Below are 14,124 nucleotides of genomic sequence, written 5' to 3'. Positions count from 1 at the left end.
AGTAAATCGACTGAAGAAGAATAGCTAAACATGTGGGGTATATTAAAACAGACAGCATTTTAAAGCTTTGGCAAGAAGAAGAAATGACATCGTAAAAGAAATTAGACAGTGGGATAAGCGTTTTTCTAGTATTAAAGAATAGATCAAAGAAATGCTTTCAAGAAGTATTTATCAACCAGGTGAAAAAGATAAAACTGAATTTAATAGAAAGAAAGCCACAGCTAAAAGAAAGGTGAGGAAATGACACAGAGAAAGCTGGAATAATTTTGTATCTAATTTAGAGAGAGAGACTTACCAAAATTCAATCCAGTAACTTATAAAATTTTAAATAATATGAATCAAGAAACAAGAGAGTGTAAGAATCAACATGATTGATAAACCACATGGCTACAGTATTTTCAGTGTATGTTCACACACTAGAAAAGAATTACAAGTAAGCCAATCCAAAAATAATCTAGTAGAACATGTTTGTTTCTGTACAGGATTTTGAAGGATATGCTAGCAACTTTAAAAACAATAAGTCACATGGAGGTATTAACATGGAGTAGTTCAAATATGCTGATGAAACTCTTCAATCAACAGTCAGATTTTCCAAATACAATATGGGATGTGGAAAACAACCACCAGAATCCTAGCAGAAGGGCATAGTTATTCCAATTTATATATATATATATATATATATATATATAAACAGCACCAGTAAAGACTGAAAATTATTGCAGAATGTCTTCTCAATAGTGGTTACAAAACATATGCAAAAATAATAAAAAAATAAATAAATAAAGAGACATTACAAAGATAACATAGGGGAGGAATAAAATGGATTCCACAAGGGCAGATTCTGTGCAGACTGTTACTTTTTTTTTTTAACTGCTATTTAAAAATCATAATTTAATAAACCAACATATGTAGCATTTATGGATTATGGACAAGCCTGTTAGAAGTTTTTTCACTTGGTTATAGTATAAATTAAAGATACCAAGAAATTATATACTTGATTTAATCCTTTATTGAAGTATTTGCACCTGAAGTATCTTCAGGACTGGGGCAACTTGTGGCAAAGGTGGACAAACTTCTCATCACTTGCCTTAGTATCCCATAATGCAAAGCACATCTCCTTGCAGACATGTATAATGCTATGCATTATGGGAAGGGTTACTACCCAGACTGGTTTCAACCTTTATTGAGGTCTCATCAGTGGGAGCCAGACCCAGAGATCTACTATGGTTGAAGTACTGCACAAGTCATATTTTCATATACGAGTAGCCAAAAGGTGTCACAACTTATTACTAAAATACTCTGGATTGGTGTAGATGATGCGGTTCACTATAGTTGGTGGAGATGAACAGTAAGTGCCCTCACTTGATGAGTCTTTGAACTCCTTGAAGGTGTCAAGTAGTAATAATAATAAATAACCTCATAGCAGTCAAACTGGAAGCCAATAACTCATGGTATCTGACATGGCTGATCTTTATCATCATTACACTTTTTTATATATATATATATATATATATATATATATGAATGCAGACATTGGAGACAGTTCATGGAAGGAAGTCGCTCATGTCACAAAAGAAGTAGCGGTGTGTAAAGAGAGCTCCCATTTCAGATATGTTTTTTGAAATAATTAATAGTATATAAATGTGTGTTCATGAATAAGAGTTGTTATAAAGGTTGTGGGCTTGTAGTGTTATTAATGTGTGGGATATTTTGTTTAAATGTATTTACAAATTTGTTGATATTAGAGCTTAGTGTAATAACAAGCAAAAGAAAGATGGCGGTGGCTTAGTCCATGCAGGAATTTAACTTCGACTTCAGTCATTTCATGAAATGCGAGGTGTGCTACATGTACTTGTTTGATTACATAGATAAATTGTGGATATTTAAGGTGGATGGAAGGAGGGTATGTGTGAAGTGTGAGCTGAATGAGGACTTGAGTGCTAATGTGTTGATGACTAAAAGTGTTAGCGAGAATGCTGCTACTTATGTTTGGTGGGGATATACTGTCAGAGGTGGAGGAAATAAGATATCTTGGGGTGATAGTGGATAAGGATCTGAAATTTAAGGGATACATTGCCCAAATTGTGACGACAACACAAAGACTTCTGGGAATGATGCAGAGCACACTGACTTGTAGAAGTAGGGAGATTCTTGTTCCATTGTATAAGGCTTCAATTAGGCCACACATGGACTACTGTGCACAGATATGGTCATCTGGTTTTCAAAAGGATGAAGAGATGTTGGAAAGGGTCTAGAAGTGACTGACTAAGGTAGTTTCTGACTGGAATATGAGGAAAGGTTGAGAAGATGCAATTTACAGAGTCTAGTGGATAGGAGGAAGAGGCGGAGATATGATAGAGACCTACAAGTTAGTAAGGGGTTGTTATAGGATCAATCTTGGATAGGTTCTACAGAAAACAGTAGGAGATCAGGAGAGAACATCCCTGGAAGCTGTATAAGGAGGGTGTGTGAACAGGGGAGTGAGAAGGAGGTTTTTTGCATGCAGAGTTGTGAATGATTGGAATGCCTTACCTGAGAGTGTGGTGTCTGCAGAAAATTTGACTGTATTTAAGGCATGGTATGATGAGCTGTGTGTATGATAAAAGGATATGCTAGATGAGTCTTTGATTCCATGGGGTCTTGGGCATCATATCACAAAGCGAGAGTTATCTTGACAAGCTGTATGCAGATGACCAAGTACTCCTGGCTAATAATGAAATAAATTGCAGTACTCCATACATTATTTAGACCTTACTGCTCTAAAATTTAATATGGAAATATCAACTGCAAAAATAAAAAAACAAAACTGTAGCCTTTCAAGGAAAGGAACCAGTTTGTAATAAAATATATATTGAAAATGCAATATTTGAGCCAGTCAAGTTAGCTGTTTCAACTATCTTGGCTATAGTCTGACTTAAAAACGAACTGAAATGAATAATAAAATTCAAAGGTACAGAAAAGCACTTAGAATAATTAATTTTTGAATCAAGTTTTTGATCTAGCAAAAATATAGAGATATATCAGAAAAGACAATAACAAGACCAATACTTACCTATGGGAGTGAAGACTGAAGTCAGAAAATATGTGAACAATGGAATGCATCAATTGAAATGAAATTTATTAGAATTGCAGGATATACAATACTAAACCATGTGAAAAACAAGGATATAATGGGGACGGGGTTCCTAAATAGGATATCATTAATACAATATATCCAACAATATTGATAAAAATGATCATAGCATATAAACAGAATGGACAGGAGACCAGGATTTCTCAACAAGTCCTTCAATAGATTCTTAGAGGTAAAAGAACCAACTAAGTCATATCTTGAGAGTGTAGCAGAAGTCTAAATTAGAAGTCTTTATGCAGATATACGTAAATGTCACTTACGCAGCATGTATGCAAAATACTTGGTCACAGGCATCACCACATATTCTAAGCAACTATTTAAGGATGCTACTGCTGGTTAGTAATTGTCAATAGTGTTGTTCACAATGGGAAAATCAAAGGATATTTCAGAGTTCATTAAAGGGCTTAACTGTGAGTGCCTGTCTGACTAGAGCCACTATTTTAAAAATAGCAGAGCTGGCTGGTTTTGCAAAAGGCGGGATATCCCAGGTGTTTAATCAGTGGAAAAATGACCCACACTGTTTAAGAGACAGTGGTCCTAAGACAGTCAGAAAGGTGATCATCATCTCAGAAGGCTTGTATGGACAAACAGAACTTCCTATTGCACCAATTGACCTAAGCATTTAATGAAAGCTGCTCCTGACCCATATCTCACCAAATTATGCACAGGAAATTGAAGAGGATCAGTACTCGCAGTTGCTAAACGAGGTCCAAAAGTATATTAAATAAAAGTGTCTAATTCACTGGTCAGTATGTGTAGGTCTACTACTGGAGAGGATGATGATTTTTACTGAAAAAAATAATTCATTAAGTAGAGGTTTTCTTCACAAATTCTATTAGTCATTCTCCTCTACTTGTACCATATCTCAAATTTCCCACTGAGCTTTCAATTGATTCTTGTATACCAATTCTGGTATTAAAGTCTCCTAGGACAATTTTAAAAAGATGTTTACCTTTGTTATAAATTGTGATACATCATAGTAAGTCTTCAATTTCTTTATTAGTATAACTTATTGTTGGTGCATAGAACAGAGAGTACTTTTTTAAGATCTGGAGACTATATCCGATTCAAACAGATACTATTATTATTATTATTGTACCCTCCGTAGAGTCGGTAGACTCATTGTGAGAGGTTCATTCAATGACAACATATTTAACATACCGAATCTTAAAATTCTTAAAACTCCTTGCATTAACAACACATTCTGGTAATATATTCCATTTGTTGACCTCCATGTAAAAAATCTACTCCTCACATCCCTCTTCACCACACTCTTAGATAACTTCCATGGATGACCTCATAGCTACCATTCTATAATCTTGATATTGTCTTAGTCACTCATCCCTGGACCCTCTGTCTAGAGATGAATGATATACTTTAATCACAAACCTGAATCTGGCAATTCTCTCCTTATCCTAGCCTCTAATTTAACATGTATCTGTTTTATGTATTTCTTCATTATTACACCTAACTTCACACAATCCAAAAATGTCCCATTTTAGTCACTTTAACTCTTCTGTTTATTCTGTTAAATACATATATACATAAGGAGTTTTAAGAATTTTCAATACACATATACTTACTTGTTGAGACTGCAGTTTCAAGAGATGACGTACAAAAAAGGGATGTACATCTTCTTTCCTGGTTATTTTATACAGCAAGTGGCATGCATATGGACACTACAGCAAGTAGCAACAATTACAGTAACAAGACTTGCAATTAAACATATATTTTAAAAATAAATGAAAGCAATAACAAAATGAAAGAAATCATTACATGATGAATGGGAATGCAAGTCATAATTAAATAATGATTGACTACAGATTTATTACTTATGTAAACTCTTATTTAACACAGAATTTTTACCCTAGTGTCAACCACATCTTCAGTATGACTTTCACATTAAAAAAATAAAAGAGAAAACTGGGAGGAATCAACAATAAAATCATGTGAGTTATGTGTAAACGATACAGAGTGGCATGATCTAAAATTCATTAAGGTCTCCTAACTGTACAAAATGTAAACATGTGACAAAGTATTATAATTAAAAAAAAAACTTGACTACAGAATGTGTGAGAAGGACCATCTTTTCTTATCAGATTTGGACGAAGCAAGGTTCACTTTCTTTGTATAAATATTCCACAAGATAAATACATATGTGAAGAACCTCAATCTTCATCCAAAGGACTCAATGTTTGATGGAGATGACATGTTCCAGAAGTCCAAATATTCTGTATCATGGAACTTAATAAAACTGAATTTACTTTAACATATGATCTGAAATTATCCCTATTAATGGACACAATCTTTCTTCACATGAATATAATGATTGTGCAAACAGAAGGAATATGCTAATAGTGAGAACAAGAATGATCAACAGTTGTTAGTTGACTACTTGACATAATCTATATAGAGGTCTTTCTTCATTTTTTTAACTACCCAAATGACCACATGGATGAAAGATATCAAATAACTCATGCTTTGAATCCATGTTCTTTCAATAGTATCCAAATATATATATATATATTTTTTTTTTAAATTTCAATGGACCCTTTGCATCCTGGTATTTATTGGCATGTAAACATGTCAAGGTTGGTATGGTGGTTAATCCTGTTTTAATACTATAGATTTTTTTATTAATTCTGAAAATTTGTGGTGATAGCCACTGAAAAAATTATTTCATTTAGCCTTCCCTGAAACCATCTGTTTACTAAAGAATGTTTCTTCCAAATATAACATATTTTACATAAGTCCTAAAATTTGGCTAAGAACCAAAGTCTGGCAGGGCAATTTTATCTTCATAAAGCAACTGACTCTCCACTTACATCCCCCCCCCCATCACACACACCAGATTTTCTTTATGGAGGGCTCTCAATTCAAAATGATCAACTCTTTCCTTAACCAAACACAAACTATGGCTCAGATCTATCAATGATGTATCTACAGTTTAGCCACGACCTTCACACTCATTGCACTTCATTCTTCAGTCACTTTAATAGTTAACTACTTCCACTTCTCCATTGAAGAAGAAAAGAATAATGCATATCATTTCTGGACCACAGCACCTGATTATTATTAGGTTACTTGAACTTCCTGGTGTACAAAAACTCACTCAGAGAGCTTTACTCACTCAAATACTTGCATTATGGCTCATAGCACAATCTCTCTCTCTAAAAAAATTTAAAAAATAAAAAAATTTTTAAAAAACTAGAAGTCATCAGAACCTTTATAGAGGTTCTGATGACTCAATTGTTAGGTGAGTTAAAATCTCATATGGAGGTAGCAAGGGTTTTTTTCCTGGAAACTCGAGTTTTTCATCAAACGTACAAGCAAATCAGCCATGGGAACACAAATGCAATTTACAGACAAAAAAAAATACTGTTGTTGATGGTGATGGGCAACAGATGGCATAGATGATAGTTGGAGAATTAAGTGGTAAGAAAGGTGGGAGAATTAAGTGGTAGGTGAGATGGTCAGATATGTGGAGTGGAGTAGAGTGTCTTCCCATGATGAGTCCTTAGAGATGTCACATAATAATAATAATGACTTACTTGTAGAATTTTCATCTGAGTGTTACAGTCATCTTTGGTACAAAATTATAGAAGGGCAATCAAACAACAGCAGACAATTCTGAAAAACACCTGTGAAAGATTTAGCAGACTTAAAAAGTACACTCGGGGTGCTTAAGGGTCAAAGCTGTATAACTAAGAGGAGACCTCCACATAGCCTTTAAAGGAATGCGGAGAACCGACCAGTGCTTCTGACTTAATGTTCAATCCTAACCTTCTCGTGGTGCACCCTGTTGGGTATCTACTTGGATATTGAACGGACGAGGATGGGCTGGCAATTTGGGATTTAGCCAGCCAAATTGTATTCTTATTGGTTAAACCAAAATATAGAATGATGGTACAACATGACAAAATTTCATGCCGGCTGGGGCATCGCCCGGTTAAACAAGGCCCCCGTTGTTTTCGCCAGGGAACCAGGGCGAACAGCGAAAAGTCAGCTACTGGAACAAATCTGAAAACAAACCCCAACTCAACATAACCAGAGTTAAAGATCGGTACTATCAACGTAAGAAGCCTGAATGGCAAAGAAATGGAGCTAGCTGAGGAATTAGATAAGTACCAGATCGACATAATAGGGATGACTGAAACAAAAAAGACCAAAACTGGTGAGATCTTACTGAGCAATAAATACAAAATGTTATATTCAGGCAATGACAATCAAGGAAAAGAAGGAGTAGCCATAGTATTCAACACAAAATACGAGGCTAATCTTCTTGAATGGCAGTCAGTCTCAAGTAGAGTAATGTGGGCAAATATGAGAATGGAGAACTGGACAATGAGACTTATTTGTGCCTATGGTCCCACAGAAGGTTCTACTAAGGTAGAGGTGGAGGAATTTTTTGAGGCTTTAGAAAAAGCAACTGACACAATGAAAAATGAAAAGTTGGTCCTTGTTGGGGATCTAAATAGCAGAGTAGGAAATGCTTGTGAGACATACAAAAATATTTTGGGAAAATTTGGAGAAAAGAGCAAAACTAATAATAATGGCAAATATCTGTTGGATTTCTGCTCAGGACATGGACTGGTTATTACTAACACCATGTTCCAACATAAAAATGTGCACAAATTCACATGGAGAGAAGAGGCTAGGAATAAGAAAAGTCTCATTGACTATGTTATTGTTGATAGTGATGTTTTCTCCCTGGAGCAGGACACCAAGAGTGTACAGAGGATTTGAAATTGGAAGTGATCACTATTTAGTCTTGAGCAGGATAAAATTGAATTTCATACTGAAAAGAATAACATGTAAGAAAGTTTTAAAGCGAATAAAAGTTGAGCAGCTCTCAGATGTGAGCTGTAGACTAAAATACACAAAGATTATTGAAGAAAAAATGAAAGAGTTTGAGAACAGGAATCAAACCTTGGAGATTCAGTGGCAAACTCTGAAGAAAACATTGATTGATTCTGCCAGAGAGGCATGTGGTGAGGTTGTCTGTAAGGATAAAAAAATCAGAACTCCTTGGTGGACACAGGAAGTTAAAGAGGCAATGAAGGAAAAGAAAGCATACCAAAAGTTAATGTCAAAAAAGTCAGCTTGTGCTCTAAGAGAATATAGAGACAAATGCAAGAATGCTAAACACTGTGTAAAACTAGCTAAACAAAAGTCATGGGAGGACTTTGGCAAGAATATAGAAAATAAATATCAAGAGGGTGGCAAAATATTGTGGAGGTTGTTGAAGAAGCTTAAGAATGGAGGAAAGAGTGCTATAAAAGGAATTAGAGATGATAAAGGTGACATGAAAACGGGAGAAAAAGATATCCTTGAAGTATGGAGTAATTACTTTGAAAAACTGCTAAATGAAACAAGCAGTGATGACAGCACAGTGGTAAAAAACACTGACCAGGCATGCAGTCAGGAATACATATTCATACTTGAAGTAGAAAAAGCCATCAAAGGCTTGAAATGTGGAAAGGCAGCAGGAGTAGATGATATTTGACCAGAAATGCTGAAGTATGGTGGTATAAGAGTCTTATAGTGGCTGCACTGCATAGTTCAGAAAGCCTGGACAGAGGGACGAATTCCCGATGATTGGAGTAGAGCTCTCATAGCACCCATATATAAAAAGGGAAATAAAACTGAATGTGAGAATTACAGAGGTATTTCCCTACTGAGTGTTCCTGGCAAGATCTATGGAAGTATACTTGAGAAACGGTTGAGAAGAATTGTGGAAGAAAAGCTTGGTGAAGAACAAGCTGGATTCAGGCCAAATAGAGGCTGTCAGGATCAGATTTTCACTTTACAACACATAGTTGAGAAAGCATGGGAATACAACAAAGATCTGTATTTAAGTTTTGTCGATCTGGAAAAGGCATATGACAAGGTGCCAAGAGAGAAGCTATTCAATACGCTGCAGTTATATGGTGTCAATGGGGCATTATATCAAGCAATACTTAGTCTTTATTTGAGTTGAAAGTCAGCAGTTGGAATTGAAGGAAGTACAGGAAGATGGTTTAATGTTGAATCTGGTGTGAGACAAGGATGTACATTATATTATAATGTACATCCTTGTCTAATTGGGTCTAATTGGGTATCAAAATTGGAGATGTTAATGTCAGCTCTTTGCTTTATGCGGATGATGTTATACTTCTAAATAAATCCGCTACAAGTCTGCAAGATTCTCTGACTAAATTGAATAGCTGTTGTAATAGATATGGTATGAAGGTCAGCAATAAAAAGACAAAGACAATGAAAATAGGCAGAATCATTGAAAATATCAACTGTGTTGTGAATGGAGAACCTGTGGAACAAGTAAAACATTTCAGCTATTTAGGCACAATTTTTACTGAAGATGGTAAATTAAATATAGAAATAGACAACAGAATCAGCAAAGCTGGTATGGTGGGAAGTCAATTGAATAAATTCATATGGAATAAGAGAGAAATTAGTCGGAACACTAAATTAGCTGTATACAAGACAGTGTTCAAACCAGTTTTAACTTATGGATCTGAGAGCTGGGTCAGAAGTAAAACACTTGACCAAAGACTAGAGACTGCAGATATGAGAGTCCTGAGAAAGATTTGAGGCGTGAACAATGGCATCAATGGCAGTATCATATTAAAAACGAGGATATTAGGAAAGAACTTGACATTGTCAGCATCCAGGAATGCGTTAGCAGAGCTAATCTCAGGTGGTATGGTCACTTAAACAGAATGGGCGAGGAAAGATTAGCAAAACAAGTGTTCTCTGCCAGGTTGGCAGCAAAACGACCCAGAGGAAGACCAAGATATAGGTGGATTGATATGGTACAAAGTGCCTTAGAGGATAGAAATATAAGATCTGATAATGTTGGAGTCTTGACAAGTAATAGACTGATTTGGAGAAAAATTGTAGATAGGAAATTAATAATGATGTAATTTTTTTCATGTAGTACTATCATATCCTGTACACCCCTTGAGGGTACATGGCAGGAATTTGATGATGATGATGATGAAAAAGTACACTCTCCCATAAAAGGGATAGATTTAGATCATTGGATGTTTAAGTTAGGACAATGCCGTAAAATGTTTCTTTATAAAGATGTTCTATGAGGAAACAACTTTTATGAAGGACACGTCTTGTTCCAATGAACTCTACGTTTAATGGAGATAGCATCACGAGCCTGAATAATCCAGGCTGTTCAGGCTCATAATGCTTTGAGACATTATGATTTCATAAGGGGAAGAATTATTGGAAAGTGTGAAGAAGGCCACAGAATTACTGATATTGCCTTAGCATTTGGAATCTCACATAGTGTTGTATCGAAGTTCTGTGCATGTTTCAAACCAATGGAATGTGTTCCAGACATTTCCTAAGAGATCGCCTTCACTCTACTATGGAGTATGAAGATAGATTTTTGGTTACAACAACAAAACACAATCGATGCACCATGGCAGTTCAGCTTGCAAGTCGGCTTGATTCAAACAGAGGTATATGGATATCTCAACATCTGGATATCTGTGTCCATTTAATCACACCTCATTGTAGAGCACATTTTTGGTGGTGGTGGTGTATTAAAATTGGATAACACCACCAAACTGGGTGGTTTTATCCACCTATATAGATGAGAGTGGTACTCTATACTGATGAGAGTGGTTTCAGTCTTTCCTCTGATTCTAGACGACACTTGATCTGTCATGAAAGTGGTACTTACCATTGCAAGAATGTTCTTGAAAGGGATAGATACGGCAATGCTGGGGTCATGGCGTGGGGAGGCATTATGCTTAACGGAAGCACCAAGCTACAAGTGGTGGGAAAAGGGACTATGATTGGTGAACAATATTACAATGGACTTCTTGAAAGTCATGTTCAATTGTTCTGTGGTATTGTAGCAAAGAATTCGTTTGTATGGGTGACAATGTCCCACATCATAAAAGAGCATTGGAGATACTTCTAGATATTAATTCAATTTAGTGGCCTGCACCTTCCTCAGATCTCAATCCCATATAACACGTTTGGATGTAATAAGGAACGGTATTACTGCTCAAACTTCCGCTCCAGAAAACAAACAAGTCCTAGTTCTGAAGGAGGAGTAGGTCAGTTTGCCTGAAGAATTCTTGAATCATTTGGTGCTAAGCATGGTACGACATTGTAAGAGCTGCCTTTCAGTTTGGGATGGACATATTCCGTACTGAAATGTCTCTCCATATAGTTTTCTGTAAGCACTGTACATTAATCCCTTAACTACATCATTAAGAAATTTGTAACTTTTGCCAAAAATATATTGCAAGTTAATTTATCTGAAACTAATAATGCATTTTTTGTGAATTTATAATTAGTAATATGCTGGTAATAAATTTATGTCCATATTTAGCTATAGTCATGAAAATTTTTTCATATACAGGTTTAAATGTAGTTCATGCTTAGCTTTTTTGACACCAGTGTCAGCATATGCCTTAAGAAAATACAGAGAAAATAAGAGAGTTAAGCTACATGTGAAAATAGCTAAATAAAAGTCATTTGAAGACTTCAGTCAAAAAATAAAAGATAAATATCAGGAAGGTGGCAAAATGTTTTGGAGGCTATTGTGAAAAAGCTTAGAAATGGAGGAAAGAAATACTGTAAAAGGAATCAAAGATGATAAAGGTAACATGGAAAGCGAAGATAAAGATATTCTAGGTGTATTTGAAAAACTGTTAATTGAAACAAACATCGAAACTGTAGTAGAAAATTTTAGTAGAAATTAACATAAGCCCATCAAAAACTTGAAATGTAGAAATGCAGCAGGAGTAGATGATATTCAACCAAAAATGCTCAAATATGAAGGTATGAAAGTTTTGCAGTGGCTACACTATAATTCAGAGAGTCTGGTCAGAAGGTTTAATTCTAGATGGTTGGAGTAAAGCTCTTATAGTACCCATATATATATATATATATAAATAAAGGAATCAAGTTAAATGTAAGAATTACAGAGGAATTTCTTTACTGTGTTCTGAGTAATATTTATGTAGCATACTTGAAAACAGACAGAGAATTTGTGAAAGGGAAACTGGGAGAAGAACAAGTTGGGGTCTGGCCAAACAGAGGTTGTCAGAATTAGATTTTCACTTTACAACAAATAATGGAGAAATCACGGGAATACGAACAAAGTTCCAGGGAAGAGTTATAATCAGCAGTTAGAATTGAAGGAAATGGTTTGACAAAACCAGGTGGGACACAAAGATGCACATTTTCTCCATTCTCATTCATCATCTATGTGGATTACGTTATGAAAGAAAGTGGCATTAAGCCTGATATTAGAATTGGGGATATCAAACTTAGGTCTCTGCTTTATGCAGATGATGTTATACTCCTAAATGCATTCAGTACAAGTCTCCAGGATTCTCTAACTGAATACCAGCTGTAAAAATTTGGCATGAAAATCAGCAATAAAGAGACAAAAACTTTTAAGAAGGCAATAACAAGAAAACTTCAGCTGTGTTTTCAATGGAGAGCCTATAGAGCAAGTAAAATGTTTCAGCTATTTGGGCACAATTTTTAGTGAAGATGGCAAGTTAAATCTGGAAATAGACAATAGAATAAACAAAGCTGGAATGTTGGGTAGCCAGTTGAATAAATTTATGTGGAATAAAAGTGAAACTACTCAAAACACTAAACTAGAAGTATACAAGGCGTTCAAACCAGTTTAAAGTTATGAATCAGAGACTTTGGTTAGAAATAAAGCACATCATCAAAGATTAAGATGACAAATATGAGAGATCTTCGAAAAATTAGGGATCTAAACAGATGGCATGAATGGCAGAATCATATTAATGAAGACATTAGGAAGTAACTTGACATTGTTTGCATTCAAGAATGTATGAGCAGGGCTAATCTATGGTAGTATGCTCATTTAAATACACAGTCTTGCCATAAATACTGTATCAACTTCCACACATCCCCACGTTATTCATAGAATTGTATATGAGCCCAGTTCCATTTGTGGCAATGTGCACAGCCATATTCGTGTTTATCAATAGAGAGAGAGAGTTGTCTGGCTGTATAGGTTAACATGCAGTGGGGAGATTATGAAACCATGTAGCTGTAATAGCACTTCACAAGGTTGGAATGTAGCTATTATTTTCAACATTCTAAAAACACTCGGGATCAGTAGGATGTTTGTGTATCAGACTATTAGCTGTTATAATGATACAGAAGACATATCTGACTGCCAAAGAACAGGTTGACTACACTGCATTAGGATGCAGCAGCTTGTGAAGGCATGCCTCCACTGTAATCCTGTGAGAATGCAGGAAGTGATGTCTTGAGATGAACATTTCAGAGAGAATGATATCATGTGTACTAACTGATGACCTGGGATGAGCCTATCGTCTTTCTACTGGACATTTCCTAACACCACAACTTATGTGGCAGAGGGTTATACAATCAAAAGGCACTTCTCCAGCAGTATACAAACAACAGACACAGAGATACTCTCTTCACAGATGAGAAGAGAGTATCATCTGTGAAGAGTTGTTTAACTGCCAAAATGATCAGGTATATGCCCTGGATGGTCTCACACAGCACATGCCATAGCACCAGGATTCAGACATGTCATCACCCCCACATCAGTGATGGTTTGGTGTGTGGGGGAGGGACGTATCAAGACACCGTGCTGGAACCTGTGGTATGGCCCCTGAACACCGCCTTGTTTCACAGTAGGCAGTGGACTTTCCAACAGGACTCAGCTGCTACACACAAAGGAAGGACCACACAACAGTGGTTGGAGGCTAATGTGCCCAATCATATATTACCATCAGATTTGCCGTCTGGAAGTCCCAATCTAAATCCGTTGGACTTCAAATTATGATCAGTGTTTGTGAGAGTAGCCTGCAAGAAATGATATCCCAGCATCACCAGCCTGAAGGTTTGTTGTCTCATTTGGAGCAAGCAGTGGCAGTGTTTCTGTTGGATGTTGTGCATGCCACCACTGATATGCAGCATCACAGACTTAGTGTGCATGAATG

At 36.0% G+C, this 14,124-nt stretch overlaps 1 protein-coding gene across 6 annotated transcripts in view; it reads right to left on the bottom strand.

Moving 5' to 3' along the window:
• LOC150092347 (centromere protein I-like) overlaps window positions 1-14,124 on the bottom strand; it is a 311,409-nt gene that overhangs the window by 205,526 nt on the left and 91,759 nt on the right. For all 6 annotated transcript variants that reach the window (XM_090415030.1, XM_090415031.1, XM_090415034.1 and 3 more), the window contains exon 5: window positions 4,717-4,812. In XM_090415030.1, the coding sequence (XP_090271156.1) occupies window positions 4,717-4,812 (96 nt within the window). The remainder of the gene's footprint in view (window positions 1-4,716; window positions 4,813-14,124) is intronic.

The sequence above is a fragment of the Typopeltis vanoorti genome, chromosome 26, assembly GCF_054136105.1.
Source record: "Typopeltis vanoorti isolate ZY-2024b chromosome 26, IOZ_Tvanoo_1.0, whole genome shotgun sequence".
Classification (NCBI taxonomy): domain Eukaryota; kingdom Metazoa; phylum Arthropoda; class Arachnida; order Uropygi; family Thelyphonidae; genus Typopeltis; species Typopeltis vanoorti.
This window is presented reverse-complemented; position numbering and strand designations above follow the sequence as displayed.